A 16,852-nucleotide genomic window follows, 5' to 3' on the forward strand; every position below is an offset into this window, starting at 1 on the left:
TTTCTATAAGTTTATTTATCTTTACCATTATGTTACAGAAGACTTCCATGGAAGAACCACCCAGGCCTACCTTTGGCTATTCTTTTTCCTTCTTCTCTTTAATAGCACCATGAAAACCTTCTCCTTAAAACTGGTGCCTTCCAGATAGATTATGATGGTCACAATCTAAGATGGTCATAAAATGTAATGTCCAGAAGGTACTTTATGATATTCTATTTTATAAATGATCTTTCTTGCAATTAAACTCAGTTCAGTTTAGAAACCTCAACATATATTCAGAATCTTTAGTAAATCTATCATAGACTTACAATAGTTAAAAAAGTCAGGTTTTTCAATAAAAGTTTATATTTTTTGTTCATGCAATTTTATTGTTATTGTAAAGTTGATACACAGAGAATTTCCAGTTATATGTGAGATAGAGTATATTTCTTTTTGAACAATGTCACCTTTCCCTCTCTCTCTCCCAGTTTTTTCCTACCATCCCACCCACAAGTTGTATAGCTAATTTTCAGCATAGTGCCTAGTATCACTGCTGCATTCATTCTCCCTTTGTCCTACTGTTTCTATGCCTCCCAAAGACAGATAAATTAACAAATAAGACAAAAGGAAAAGAAAACAAAACCAACAACAAAGAAAAAAGCACCTGTTGGAGCTGGGAATGTGGCTAAGTGGTAGAATGCTTGCCTTGCGTGCATGAAGCCCTGGGTTCAATTCCTCATACACAGAAAAAGCCGGTAGTGGCGCTGTGGCTCAAGCACAGAGAGACTCAGGGACAGTGGCCATGCCCTGAGTTCAAGCCCCAGGACTGGCAAACGAAACAAAACGTAACAAAGAACTTGTTTCCACTTCCTGGAGTTCATTTCAATAAACATTATTTTATATGATCAGATGTCACTACAAAATGAATATAATTTGGTGAAACACTTTCATATCTAAAAAGATTTAGAGAACACATGAAGCTGATGGACAACTAGACCCCAAAGTGACTTGAGATCAATGGGGTTTTGAAAGCATTCACAGAAAACATATTGTTAAAAAAAAATGTTCTTAGTGGCTTTTATGTGTAAAACAATAGTTTTCTTTCAAGTTCTATGTAATTTGAATGTTTATAGGTAATAACTTCATTAAAATATTTCCTAATAAACTGTATGTTTTGAAAAAAGTTCATATTCTAGAAAAATGAAATACATTGCATATATCCTTCACTTTTGAATGTGACATGTTTGGTCTTTTATTTTTTTTCTTTTTGAAGTATGGGCAGCTTGAGTTTAGGGCATGGTACTCATTGCCTTTCTTGCTCCCAGCTGGTACTCTCCCACTTAAGCCATGCTTCCAGGTCAGAAAATTTTCTAGCTAATTGGAGAGGAATTCTCATAGACTTCTCTGCCTGGGCTGACTTTGAACCATGATTCTTCAGACCTCAGCTGCCTGAGTTGCTGGTTTTGCAGTTATGAGGAATCAATACCCAACTCATACTTTGGTGTTAAAAGAATTTTAAAGGTAGACCTCACTAGCATTACTAATGTGAAGGATAGCGATTAGGTCATTTTCAGACTGAAGTCAAGTAGTGTTAGTAAATTTGTGAGTCATATGACTTAGCCGGTGGAACAATTCTACAGTAAGGGACATAGGAAAACATTTAGAATCCCTCAGTGTGGGATTTTGTGGAAGATAACTTCATAGCTAAAGATTCCCAGTCAACCAGTGAACTAGTACAACTGGAAACTTTAAAAGAGAAAATTTACTCTAATTCTTGAAAAATAATGGCAAATATGATCATTTAAAAGTTCATGGGGGATATTTTTGCAAACTAAAACAAAAGCATAGCTGATTGCCGTTGGCTCACAGGCGCAATATGAACTACTTAGGAGTTAAGAAGAGGAGGATCACAAAACCATACACTTTTTAGCATCATTACGAATATAATGTCACCCTTGAACCTCTTGAAAATATCTAAATTTCTCAGGAAAGAAGTAACTATATTTTGACATCTTTAGGAGTTATCAATCAGATTCAAACATAATTTTTCTTTCATTTTCTTTCCTTTTTGTGTTTTTTAAATTGTAAAGGTGATATACAGAAGGGTTACAGTTACATATGTAAGATAGTGAGTACATTTCTTGTTGAACAGTGTTACCCCCTCCCTTGTTTTCTCCCACTTTCCCTCCCTTCCCAGACTCCCCTCTCCTCCAAGTTGTAAAGTTCATTTCCAACCAAGTATCTTATGAGTATCACTGTTGCACTGGCTCACTCTTGTCCTTTGTCTCACCATTTCTGTGATTCTCCTTTCCATCTCCAGATCAGATCAACTTATATACAATACAAAGAATATCAAAATTAAAAAAAAAACACTGACAGCAGGGAGTAAGCCAAAAAGGTGGGGGCGAGGAGGAACAAAAGAAAAAGAAATAACTGCATATTGTACACTAAGAAAAAAATCTTTATTTTTTAAATTATATTTTTATTACTTTAAGTAGTTTCATAAAGACTTTACCATTCATCAAAGCAGTTTATAAGGACAGTGCATCTTGATTGATATTACCTCTTTCATCATTTTCTCTTTTCCACTCAACTCAAGCCCTCCCGTGCTCTTTTCGGCAGCACATATACTAAAATTGGAACGATACAGAGAAGATTAGCATGGCCCCTGCGCAAGGATGACACGCAAATTCGTGAAGCCCTCCCCTCAATTTTCCTAGTTTTATAGGATACACATTGAATAGTATGATTTCATTTTCTCCCCCTTTTCCTCTCTCCATTCATGGATTATTTTCTTTACCTCTTTATTTCCTTCAAAGCAAACATTGGTTTTTGGCCTTTGTAAATACCAAAGGAAGTTGGGAAGGTTTGAATTTCTTGACATGTGTTCGAGTGCCTTAGATACCTATAATATTAAATTCCAAGTTTAGGATTCATTTTAGCAGAGAATTTTTTTGACTGAACAAGTGAAAACAAAACGTAATTTGGGTGATTGTAGCACATACCTGTGTCTCCGGCTATTGAGGTGGGAAGGTAACTCGTACCAACACATTCAAGGTCAGGCTGAACCACATAGAAGGATCCTATCTCAGAATAGCAAAATAAACAAGAATAAAACCTAGCAGTGAGTTTCCAAACAACCAAGTCATTATGTTCTGAAATTTCTGATACCACCTCAAAATAAGACTTTCTGTCATTTTCTTTTAACCCATCTATATGGAATCTTACCATCCTCATTTAACTTGACCTATCCAAGTAATGGAAACCTTTTAAAACAAGTTTTAGGCTAGATTACTTCATTTTACTTCACTGTTGCAGTAGAAGTTACACTGGAAGACTTCAGGGATCCCATAGGTTGTGTGAGAGAAAGTATATTGCATGAATTATGTCTTACATGTCATTTTGAATGGTATATGACTTGTGGGCAGACATGAATGCAACCTCTAGATAATTCTCTGAATAAGGCTATAATTGATCTTTTAACTCTTTCTCACCAAGGCACAGATTAAACACAGAATATTCAAGGCTATTTGACTAAACCAAGAGGATGCCATTTTTCCCATTCAAAATAATTATACTAATTAATACAATTATTGCTGATATTAGCATACCCTGTCTACTTCTCCATATCCATGGATTTAAAATTGTGATTTAATGTGAAGATTTAATGTAAAGTAATCTGCATACTCACAAGGAAATGTATAAGCATAAATTAATTGGTGTTGGTATTTTTTAAAGTCTTGAATAGGGTGGTAGACTTAGTGACCGTGGTGTATGACCCTGTGACCTTGAAAGCCTTCTCTTCCCTTTTCTCTTAGCACATTATTCTTTATTGGATCTTTGATGAGGTAATCAAGACAAAGGGTCCTGATAGTTTTGTCCCAGGTTAAATTCTCCTTTCATCTGACCACTATTGCTGGAATGAAACTGATGCAAGTGTCTCAGAAAACATTTTTTTTATGCTTTTAGAACTTTCCAGTGTAGTTTACTAAGAAAATGTAAGTAGCATGTTTGTTTCTTCCATGCAACAAATACATTCTTCAACAAATTCACTCAACATCTTATATTCTTAAGACTCCTTATTTTATTATATTCTTGTGAAGTTAAAAATTTGTTACACTGTTAACAACTCTATGTTTTGTTTTGTTTTGAATTACTACCTTCATATATAAAGTTACAATAATCATATCATTGTCTGTTTTCACATAGCACAGAATTTTGACAAAAGCTGGCTTTTGAAAAAGCTGTTGGAAAATTATGGACTGTGTGTCTTTTGAAGGAGCTTTTTGGGAGCTTTTTTTTAATTGAGATAGATCCAGTGTAATGGCTAGTGGTAACTATGTTTAGAAATAATTAGCATAACGCAAAATAAACCCCAAGATAGGGACACAAGAAGATTTTTCTTTCGTGCTGTTGTTTTTAATCTGCTGATGTGATTTTTTTGTTTTTTGTTTTTGTATGTTCCTGTTGTCAACGTATTTGATTCTGGTCCCCTGCATCTTGTATATACATTTTTCTAATTTGGGGAGGGGAAGGGAAATAACAAAATGCTAAAACAAGGATACAGGTTGACCCATTGTAACAATGAGACAAGACACTATGTTGAAAACAAACTTTACAATTTGGAGGTAGGGAGGGAGGAGTTGGAGAGGGAAGGGATAGTTGGGGAAAAACAAAGGAAGGGGTAACAATGCTTGATAGGAAGTGTACTAATTACCTTACTCATGTAACTGTAATCCCTCTGTACAGTATCTTTACAATAAAAATTATTTAAAAAAAGAAATAATTAGCATATTGTTACATAAGACCTGATCCTGATGTCAAGTCATTTTGTTTTTAATTTCCATTTCGGACTTACTATTCAATAAGGGTGCTGCTTCAGGCTATTTTTATATGTATAGCAACTATGCTTTTGAGATCACCTTGTTCTCTGCTGTTTTAGTGTGTGTATGTTTGTATGTGTGTGTGTGTGGGAGGGAGGGTGTCCTGGAAATCCATCTCCAGGGATTTGTATATGCTAAGTAAGCAAGCACTCTTCCATTGTACTCTCTCCCCAACCCCTCTCCTATCTAATTTGACCCTCATAAAAACCTAGTGAGGTTTCATTTGACAGTTGATTAAACTACCCTTCAGAAATCTAGAGGACTTGTCCAAGGCCACATGCTTGGAGAGGCAGCCTTGAGAATGAATTTCTAATTAACCTGTTCCCAGTGACACTTTCATAACATCCTTCTAGCCTTCAAAAGCACCACTGTTCTTTTGTTCTCTCCCCTTCAATCTCCCTCTCTTCCTCCTCCCCTTTATCTCCTCTGCCTCCTTTCCCCTATATCTCCAGGGAATGACTAGTTAGAACTAGTCATCATTTACCAGGTGGAGAGAAAAGAGGCTAGTTAAATGTATACTAGTGTATAACTTCTATGGTGGTGTAATGTGTAAATACACATGTTAGAGTGAAATGTTTTCTTAATTTGCAAAATAAATTCTGGATAACATGTCTAATTATCGTTTTTATTTTTTTAACTCAGGTTCAGTTATTTTTATGTTAATGCTTCATCCTGTGGCCTTGTATCTTGTATCATTAATTTAAAATTAGGACAAGGACTTAGATAAAAGTAAATGGTGGGGGGGGCAGCGAGAGGGAATGAATGGTAAGGGGAAACAAAGGAGGAGGCAACAATGCTTGATAAGAAATGTACTCATTATCTTGCCCATGTAATTGTAACCCTTCTGTACAGTATTTTCACAATAAAAAAAAAGTAAATGGGTTGTGTTGGATTAGGCCTGGGTTGCTTTACCTGCCTGAAAATTTTTAATGAAGGCTTTTAAAATATTTTCACCTACTCCCTCCTGGTTATAAAGATTAATCAACTGAAAAGAGAAACTGTATAAGACCTTCAAGATATTTTAACTTTATGAAATCCGTATGTAGAATTAGTAACTTTACAATTTGTCGTCTCTTGGTACATGTGTTGCTTTCTTTTGTGAATAGTACACATCTTACCACTTATGGCTATTTTCATTAAGAGATTCTCATTACATCCATCATGAAATGATATTTCTTTTAAAGTCACTTTATGCAGCAAAAGTTTGAATATTGAACATTCTCTAAATCTTTTACCTTCAACAATTGTGTGGCTCACTATGGGCTGCACTGTGGAGATGACAGAGAAGGAAAGGGTGGTTATTTTGCTTGCTTTCAGAATTTTACTTGACTTTACAGAATGTTTAGTATTATGCTTTCATCAAAATTATAAATTATATAGCTATTTTAAGAAACTGATGTCGGATATATTTTTAGTTTTTAAATTACCTTAAGTAGCAAAGGTAGTTTATCTCTAAGTCTCAAAGAATACCTACTATTTTTAATTTCATACCTTTTGAGCTCAATTCAAGCCTATCAATATTTGTATTAGCAGTCTGAAAATGAATAAATGAAGATCTGTTTTCTTCCTAAGATGTCAGGAACCAAATTAGAAGTCAGCTATTTTTATTTTCATTATTAATCACACTTCCATTGTTTTCCTAAAATTATATTTTTATTATCTGTAAGTAGTTGTACAAAGGGGCTATCATTCACCAAATCAGTTTATAAGTACAATGTATCTTCCATCGTTTTAAAAACCACAGCTAGATCATAGCCAGAAAAAGAAAAGAAAAATAACTGCAAGAGAATGTAGGAAGAAAAAGAAAAAGAAGTTCCATCTGTGTGAATTTACATTGTCTCTTCTTCAGGAGAGAGCTATGTGTGCGGCTCCATTGAGCCCTTCAAGAAACTGGAGTATACCAAGAATGTGAACCCCAACTGGTCCGTGAACGTCAAGACCACCTCGGCCTCCCGGGCAGTATCTTCATTGGCCACAGCCAAAGGGAGCCCATCCGAAGTGCGAGAGAACAAGGATTTCATTCGGCCCAAGCTAGTCACCATCATCCGAAGTGGGGTGAAGCCACGGAAAGCTGTGAGGATTCTGCTGAACAAGAAGACAGCTCATTCCTTTGAGCAGGTTCTCACTGATATCACCGACGCCATCAAGCTGGATTCGGGAGTGGTGAAACGCCTGTACACCTTGGATGGGAAACAGGTAAGGGCAGTGTGTGGTAGGATGCCAAGAAAACAGGGCACTAGAGATCCATGTGGCTGGTAGACATTTTCCTAATGTTTCTGTCACAATCCTGTTCATCTCAAGGTAGGCCAAGGTTAGTGTGCAGAACTACTGATGGGAACAAAGGAAGAAAAAAGAGGCTATTTTTGAAGATGAGTTGGTTATTCAAGATTTCTACTTTTCAGTTATTATTTGCTTAACATAATGTTTTTCAATCCTCTGTCTGCAATAGCCCCACATCTCAGAGCCTTATGCATCACTGCCTTGCAAAGATAAACTGTGATAAGTAACGTCAAATCCATTTTTTGACCTGAATATAATTTCTTTTAAAGATTCTATGTCTCAGGAATATTGATTGGTGAGACTTATTTAAGTTTTCTGGGCTTGAAAACATATAGCTAAGCACTGACGTATTTCCATCTGTCTGGGCTCAAGGGGTCTAGAACTTTATTCATCTTGTATTTACACATAATTTCAGAATTAAAATGAGAATGCACATCTGTTGATGTGGATGAGTAGATCTTTTCATGTGAGCTGAGTGGAGAAATAGAAAGAAGTCTCACCTGCCAGCCTCTCATGTGGACTCTTGACGAGGTTTGATAGAACCCTGGTGTGAGAGAAATGAAAGACAACACAGAGCACATTCCCAGCATGATTTAAGTGCCAGTATTGCAGGGCACTGGTGGCTCACGCCTGTAATCCTAGCTATTTAGGAGGCTGAGATCTGAGGATCACAGTTCAAAGCCAGCCCGGGCAGAAAAGTCCATGAGACTCTGATCTCCAATAAACCACTAGAAAACTGGAAGTGGCACTGTGGCTCGAGGTAGAGAGCTTGCCTTGAGTTGAAGAGCGGACAGCGCCCAGGCCCAGAGTTCAAGCCCCATGACTGACAAAAAATAGGTAGGGCCAGTATCTTTTCATTTAAGATGATCATTTATGGCATTTAACATATTTCCTTGAAAAATAATTTTAAATATGGCTATCAAAATGCTTTTTGATTTTTTTTTTTTTGCCAGTACTGAGGTTTTGAACTCAGGGATATGTGCTTGCTTGGCTTATTTGCTTATGGCTAGTACTATGCCACTTGAACCATACCTCTAGCTTTGCTTTTTGCCAATTATTTTAAAGATAGAGTTTCATGGACTTTTCTGCCTGGGCTGGTCTTGAATCATGATCCCTTGGATCTCATCTTACTGAGTCACAAGGATTACAGACATAAGTCCCTGGTTGCCTCTTTTTTTAATTTTAAGGGGATATTTGAAAAGTTTGTGTATGATTCATATTAAAAATTATCACTGGACTCGAAAATGAAGAGATTGATCTCATTAAATAAAGATGACAAGTTTTTGAAGGCTCAGACAAACTTTAGAATAGATGCTAATACCAGAAAGAGTGTTAGTTATGAAAGAATCACACCCCTAGGGATCCATTTAAGTGTTCTAACTTTATAGAATTCATTAGGAAAGAAGGAATCCATGCCAGTTGTTCATTTATATCGAACACACTTCTGCTTGTCTCATAAAACTTGCATGTGGACAAGGAATCCTAGGAATGAGATTTTCAATCTAGTAGAGCAAAGAGGCATGACTTGAATCTTACCGATATATTTATGACCAGAAGTCTCTGCTTGCTTGTGAATTACTGTAGCAACAAATGGCAAGCTTCATATTTAATCTTTGAGCCATTCCCTTGTTCCTTTCCTAATGAGTTACCCAAACATCACGTAGGTTTGGATTTTCAGGCACTGAGTTTTCTCATGAAGGAGATTTACCACTGGGATGTAGTTCAAGTGACAGAGTGCTTAACTAAATGAGAGTTTGCCTAGTTTTCATAAAAAGTAAAATTTAGGACAAGGATATGTGAGTTCTCCTCCTCTTCCCATTTCACAGTTCTGAGTATTCCAAATTGCTATATACTAACTCTAAAAATCATCTTTCATTACTGTAATAACTTATCATAGACTTATCTTATGAATGGTATTTTACAATAAATAGCATGATGTTCTTTGGTTGTTTCTTCCTTTCTGAATTCATCTAGTGTCAACATTTTACAATGGTTATTTTTCTTTGTTTTACATGTAAATAATCCAATGTAATGGGAAAGAATTGCAGGCTTAATGTTTAAAGACTTGGATTCAAATATGGATTATTTAGAGTATTTAGGATTGTTTTTAAAGCACATAACTGTGCCTCATTAAACTCACCAGTAAACTATGCATAAACTTATGACTCCTGTTTAATAGAGTGCTTGTGGGATTGACTATGACAGTACAAGGGAAAGAATTTTGAACTGCAATAATGATCACGATAACAGCTCCATTGGATATTATTTTAAGTGCTTTGCATCTGTTAACATATTTAATCCTTATAAAGGCTAGGTTATTATCCCCATTTCACAGAGGAAGATACCAGAAATGGTGGAGCCAGATGTGGAACTGATATCACTTCAGAGCTTGGGCTGATAACCCTGGTAGCAGAGAAGACTACCAACCATATAGAAATGTACTGTGGAAGAACTTCTGAGGGAGTTGTCATAGGCTGCTCTGTCACTTTCACATGGGATAATTGACTTATATACAGAAAGATGTTGATTTTGGCTCCCGATTTTTGGGATCCATGATTCCTTTGGGCTTGTGGTGAGGTAGCACACTGTGGCAGGAACACATGACAAGTAAAATCATTCATTGCATGGAAGGAAGTGAAAGAAAATGAGGAAGGTGTCAGGGTTCCACATCCTCTTCAAGGGTACATCCCCAGTGACCTAAAGACCTCTCATTAAGCTCCACCTCTTCATCATTCAACCACTTCCTGATAGCTCTACTCTAGGGACCATGCCTTTCAGAATGTGTTTTTGCTGGTAGAATGGCTCAAGTGGCAGAGCATCTGTCTAATAAGCAAGAGATTCTGAGTTCCATCCCCAGTATCACCACAAAAACATGCTTTTGGGGACCTTCAAGATCCAAATTATAGCACAAGTAGTTTGTTCAAGGAGTATCATTTCAATGTGTTCTGATAAGTGTGTGTGTGTGTGTGTGTGCATGCATGCATATGTGTGTATACATACACACACTCATACATATATATATATTAGCAAGTTTTATGAGACAAGCAGAAATGTGTATATATATACACACACATATATGTTTCTGTGTATATTTTTCTGCAACTATTCTGCTGACTGTTGCACTTAATTGTTTTTGTCAAGCACATCATTTGCTGGTATGACAGTAGGAGTAGTGTGGCATGCTCTCTTCATAGCAGGACTTGCAAGTTGCAGAGGTATTAGATGACAAAGTGGAAAGAACATAAAAACTTTTTTGCCTGGGTTTCCAAACAAAATGCTTCTCTGTGGACCCCAGGAGTCTTTGGAATTGTTTCAGTTCAAAAGAGAAATTTGCCCTATAAGCATTTAGTTCAAGTAGAAGTTTTTGACAGCCTGGCAACAACTGAGGTTGCTAAGCCTCTGTGGACAAAGCCATTTTCCTCCACCTTTCCTGTAGAATAATGCTTTGCACAATGGGATGGCATCTTATTATGCCTGTGGTGGCATTGGGATCTATGAGGGTGGGCAACAGAACACCACCATTGACATTATTTGTCCCTCTTCATTTATTTTATAGATTAACAGAGCCATATATTTTATATTTTTAATTGAGCCATATGTAGCCATATATACTTGTAAATACAAATATATATGTAAATATACATATTTGGGGGGGGGTCCGCTCGTGGGGCCTGATCTATGGGCCTGGGTGCTGTCCCTCAGCTCTTCAGCTCAAGGCTAGCGTTCTACCACTTGAGTCATAGCACCACTTCCGGCTTTTTTTCTTTTTGCTAATGTGGTGCTGAGGAATTGAACCCAGGGCCTCAGGCATGCAAGGCAAGCACTCTACCACTGAGCCACCTTCCCAGCCCTACATACATATTTATAGCTTCATTGAACCTATATATCAAATCTCTAAGATATATGGAGAACCTAATGTCCACATTTAAAGGTATTTTCTTGTATTAAAGAATTGGACTAGGGGCTGGGAAGGTGGCTCAGTGGTAGAGTGCTTGCCTTGCAATGCATGAGGCCCTGGGTTCAATTCCTCAGCACCACATAAGCAAAAAAAAAAAAAAAAAAGAATTGGACTGTTTAAAAAGTGACTGACTAACTTGAGAGTGCTTTGGGTGAGTAGTGAAAATGATTTAAGCTTTTCACATTTACCTCAGGCAGCCTGCAGATGGTCCCTGGTTGGAAACAGTCCATGCTGGGGTTTTTAACAAGGGAATGGTGAAAGCTTGCGCCTGCTGTTTGACTTGCTACACAGAGGAGATGGCCACTGGAGGGCATAGACCACATGGTGTTTTCACTCATTCCTCCCGCCACATGGTGTCTTTGCTTGTTGCCTCTTGGGTCTGCATTAAACCTCAACCCAGGAGTTCATCTCACAGCTCTTTGCTGAAAATTCCAAACTGAGTTAAAGGAAGCAACAGCTTGGAACTGCTGTGCCATATAGGAAAAGATTTTGCAAACGTTGCGGTTGGCCGAGAGGCCTGTGGTGGCTCATGATCATCCTGTTTGTGAGCAAGTCCTTTCTAATGATCCACAGTTCATTCTTTATTCAGAAACACCAGAGATTCCATAAGAGCTTTGCCATCATCTCTCCTACTTCCTCCTTCTAACTTTTGGGGTGACTCTCCACCATGGCATCAAGGCTCCTGGATGCTCTTGACTGGGGAGTTCAAGGACATACATTCTATGCCCCACTTTTAGTGATTAAGGCTCCTCCAAGCAAAAGAGGGCATTTGTTAATGGTTAAAACCATGCCCCCTTTCTTCATAACTGAAAGGAAATGCAGAACCTGAGAGGTTGAGCATGTCTTCCTCTTGCTGCAGTGTGGGTCTGCATGGTGAGGCTTTGCTGTGGGTTATTCACTCTCCTGTCAAGTGGCCATTCCTAGAATCATTTGGGGCATGACTATTTTTAAGTGATTCAAATAATCCCCAAAGGTACAAGATTTCCTATAGAGATACCCTTGCATAGGTCTCAAAGCCTTTGATGGAAAAGTAAATCTGGTTCTCTGCAGTTACTAAATCTGCTTACTGACTCCTTCCTTAGAAACACAAAGAACAGCACACCTTAGAACAGCAAAGGCCTAAGCAGGTAATTTATCCTGTAAAGATCATTGATATGACACTTGCCAACAATTCCCCTTACCTCTGAAATATAATGATATGTTGTATTGTTCTTCAGGCATAGCTCCATTGCATCTACTCTTTGATATTAAGATGTAGACAACATTGCAGCATGCTTAGGAAGTAAAAGAAAAACTCAGGGATGTTATATTTTTATCCTATAGACATTTCATATAAGCCACCCACTTTGTAAAGTCTACCACAGTGAGCATGCTACTGTGTGCAATTTTATTCCTGGAGTTTTCCATATTAGGGAAAGAACACTCAGATGAGATGCAGTACTCCTCCCTTATCTATGCTTTTATTTCCCATGGTTTCAGTGATCAATTATGGTCTGAAACTATTCAATGGAGAATTCCATATTTTGAGAGAGAGAGAGAGAGAATGAGAGAGAAAGGATCAAGATCATATAACTTTTTTTGTTGGTCTTGGGGCTTGAACTCTGGGCCTGGGCACGGTCCCTCAGCTCTTCAGCTCAAAGCTAGCACTCTACCACTTAAGCCACAGCATCACTTCCTCCTATAACTTTTATTAGAGGATGTTGTTATAATTGTTCTATTTTATCTTTAGTTATTAATTAATTCCTTACTGTGCCTAATTTCTAAATTAAACTTCATCTTAGGTATGAGTGTAAAATAATACACACACACACACACACACACACACACACACACACACACACACACACACACACACACACACACATATGGATATCTGCTATTCCAGGCATCTACAAGGTGTCTTAGGACACATGCTCCATAGGTAAGTGGGACTACCATATATGCAAATTGATATAGACACAAAAATGAGAACAGATGTCATAGATGACATGTTGAGGAATTCAGTAGCTGTCAATAAATTAATCAGTTACATCTTTGTATCTCTGTATGTGTGTGTGTGTGTGTGTGTGTGTGTGTATATATATATATATATATATATATATATATATATATATATATATATATATACATATGTTTTATTAGGGACTAAACTCAGGGATGGGTATTCTAGGCAATGCTCTACCACTTGAGTCATTCTCCTAGATTTCTTCTATGTGTGCATATATACTGGCACCAGTACTGAGCTTGAACTCAGGGTCTCACTCTTAAGGCTGGCTTTTCACTGGTTGATTGAAGGTAAGTCTTAGGGATTTTCTGCCCCCTTCCTTCCTTCCTTCCCTTCCTTCCTTCCTTCCTTCCTTCCTTCCTTCCTTCCTTCCTTCCTTCCTTCCTTCCTTCCTTCCTTCCTTCCTTCCTTCCTTCCTTATCTTTAAGTAGCTTTACAAAAGGAGTTGCCACTTAACAAAGCAGTTTATGAATATAGTACATCTTGATCAGTGTCACCTCTTTCTACATTCTCATAGATCTCAGCCTCTTGGATAGCTAGTATTACAGGTGTGGGCCACCAGTGCCCAACTCTGTATCTTTATATTGTTGAATTCCCATCACCAATTGTAAACTTATAGATCCAAACATTTCTGAAAAAGAATTATAATTATAGCCACTTCCTTTTGCACATTAGTGTAGGAGTTTATTGAAATTCAGGAAAAGGTAATGACAGTATAAATTTATGAATCAGATTCCAAAAGTGTTCTTTACTTTTTCCTTTTGATTTTTGAATATTATAATCTGAAGTAAAAATAATTTGGGGTACATGGGGGTTTTAAGAACTTGGAGTCAGTCTCTTATCATATGCTAAAAAGTGGTAAACTTTAACATCTGACCTTGGCTATGTACAGCAGTTGTTGAACATAGAAAATGTAAAAAGCAAAAGATTCTAAACAAGATGTAAGGAACTGAAGATATTATAGGAATTGAATAAACCAGGAAAGGAGATTTTCTGTAGCTGTAGGTAACTGGTATTTTCCCTTTTCTAAAAAAGCTTTTCTGTGACAGCTCTAACATTTTGGTAGACAAGTTTTGGTAGATAGCTCGATTTTGGTAGACAACTTTTCAGCATTATGATGAGATACATTATCTATGTTGTAAAAATGAATGCAGGAATTTTCAGTTAGTATAATAAAGCTGGTACTGTTAATTTCGTTTGTGTCTTAAAATGTCAAATTAAAATTTTCTACAAGTACTCAGATCACCTGGTAAGCCATCCACATGATTTAATAGAGCTGGGAACAGGTATAAATATCTTGGCTGATTTCAAAGAGAAAGGAGCTTAAAAATAATTACGAAGCTTCACTCAGAGAATTCAAGTGTTCGGAATTAACTGTGCTATTTTATAATATATATCTTTGGTGGATAATCAGGATTTATGGGTGACACCTGTTCTTATAAAGCTATTAATTCCTCCAAACTGGGAAGAGTTAAATTCCCTTCTTGTAGTCTGAATTCCTCTGACAATGTAATCAGTCGTGATTGTCTGTCTGCAATAATGTCTATTTTGACAGAGGTTAGTTTTAGCAGAAGTCAGTTTTCCACAATATGAATGCTGAGTTCTCCCAGCATTGCCCTGCAGGATTGAAGAAGCTTTCCTTTGAGTATTCCAAGGGCACTGTGTGGACACTTTGAGAAGACCGTTTTGAAATCGCCTCTTAGTGGTGATTTCTGCTGCTTTGGTGATGGCTGGGGATCCTGAACTGGCTTTTGAGCCCTGGAGCATGTTGCAATGATGGAAATAACTCCAACTTTCATGACAGCTGGGGCCAGGCTTAGAGTTCAGTCTGAAAATTCTAGTTTGAGGTTTCTCATTTGGGCTTGGAAAATTAAGTTCAGTTCCCCACTTGCTGTGGTGTAGATCTCTAATGTCCACCAGAGGCCCATGTGTCAGAGTCCTGATCCCTACCTTGTCACTAGTGGGAGGTGGAGGAAGCTTTATGAGTTGAGGCCTAGTGGGAGATTTAAAGGGATCGTGAGAACTCAGTCCCTTTTTTCACTTTCTGGTTTTGCCAGGTCACATGCTCCCAGCCATGATGCCCGGCCTCCCTGTCCTCTTCTCCCCCTCCCTCCCACGACTGCCCTAAAAGCACTGATGTCAGACAGGACTCCCCAGCTGAGCCCCAACAACCCTCTTCTCTCTATAAGTTGATTAACTCAGGTCTTTGTTATAATGGAAAGCTGACCAATTTGCCAGCTTACTAATTAAAATTTAAAACCCTGTATGTCAAGTGTATTAGCAATGGCTAAACTTGCTTCTACGTGCTGCAATTTAAACATAAATATAATCAGGAACAGAATACAGAGGAATACTGGTTTCCTAGGTCAACAGACTTGAGTTTAATTCTCTATCCAAAAGGGAACAGTTGATGTTCTGATATAGTTCCATTTCCTGTATAATCAGAATAAGGACAGTAATGCTTGCTTTATCAATAATTAAGAGGTTACATTTTACAAGGTTCCTGTGACAAATTTAACAATGTCATGGGTGGCTAATTATTGTTCATTGTTACAACTGAAAAGCTGAAGGTTCAGTTGTAGTTTAGGGTTTTGAAGACTATATTTTAAATGTACCACAGGAACTCACTACTTAAAATTACTCCTTAATAATGTCTAATCATTTCTTCCTTTATGAATGTGTCTTTTTCACATTGAAATGCATCATGACAGAATGAAAAGAGCATGAAATTTACAGTTAAGACATTGATAAAACTAAATGTTAGCTTTAACATTCATCAGTACTGTGACCATTGGCAAGAGACATTAACTCTGAATCTGTTTCACTTTCTTTAACAGAGAAATAATTGTGCATGCCTCATAATGTAGTTGATAAAGTACTTGTTTAAAGGCTCTGCTTAATAGATGTCAGGTCCTCAATGTTTCTTAGTCCTTCTCCTTTGGCCTTCGTAGTTCAGAATCCTTAAAAAATCCTTACACTTGTAAGCTGAGCACTAGTGGCTCATGCCTCTAATCCTAGCTACTCATGAGGTTGAGATCTGAGGATTGCTATTTGATATCATGCTGGGCAAGAAAGTCTATGAGATTCTAAGGGCTGGGAAGGTGGCTCAGTGGTAGAGTGCTTGCCTTGCATGCCTGAGGCCCTGGGTTCGATTCCTCAGCACCACATAAGCAAAAAAAAAAAAAGAAAGTCTATGAGATTCTTATCTCCATTTAACCGGAAAAAAGTCAGAAGTTGTGATGTGCCTCAAATGATAGAATACAAGCCTTGAGTGGAAAAAGCTAAGGGACAGTGACCAGACCCTGAATTTAAAATAAGTACACACACACACACACACACACACACACACACACACACACACACACACACACATACAAACACACACACACACAAACAAGTATACTTGTAGTTGTATTATTGTCATGAATTAGTGGTATTTTTTAAATGATTTCATTTATTGTCAGTAGGTTGTAAATGCAACCCAGATACCATTTTCTTCATTTCCTTAATTGTGCAAGATATTCCTTAAAGAATGTGTTGAAATTTTATTCTACTCCTAAGGTGGTATTAATATTATTATTACTATTATTTATTGCATACCTTCTCTGTGCTCAGCACTGTTCTAGTTGCTAGAACACTGGAGTTCATCACAGTTCTGATTCTGTACAATCTCATTGAATCATCACCACAGCACTTCCCATCAAGTATCTGATAAGGTGACCTCATAGATGAAACATCTTACCTGCT

General features: G+C 37.4%; 1 protein-coding gene and 1 non-coding gene across 5 annotated transcripts in view; both read left to right on the plus strand.

Moving 5' to 3' along the window:
* Dclk1 (doublecortin like kinase 1) overlaps positions 1 to 16,852 on the plus strand; it is a 348,060-nt gene that overhangs the window by 19,131 nt on the left and 312,077 nt on the right. For all 4 annotated transcript variants that reach the window (XM_070002974.1, XM_070002971.1, XM_070002969.1 and 1 more), the window contains exon 3: positions 6,712 to 7,058. In XM_070002974.1, coding sequence (XP_069859075.1) covers positions 6,712 to 7,058 — 347 coding nt within the window. The remainder of the gene's footprint in view (positions 1 to 6,711; positions 7,059 to 16,852) is intronic.
* Positions 2,586 to 2,692, plus strand: LOC138814402 (U6 spliceosomal RNA). The gene has a single exon (XR_011367981.1). It is a non-coding gene; the product is annotated as a U6 spliceosomal RNA (small nuclear RNA).

Source organism: Dipodomys merriami, unplaced genomic scaffold, assembly GCF_024711535.1.
Source record: "Dipodomys merriami isolate MVZ:Mamm:240054 unplaced genomic scaffold, mDipMer1.0.p SCAF_6, whole genome shotgun sequence".
NCBI classification, from domain to species: domain Eukaryota; kingdom Metazoa; phylum Chordata; class Mammalia; order Rodentia; family Heteromyidae; genus Dipodomys; species Dipodomys merriami.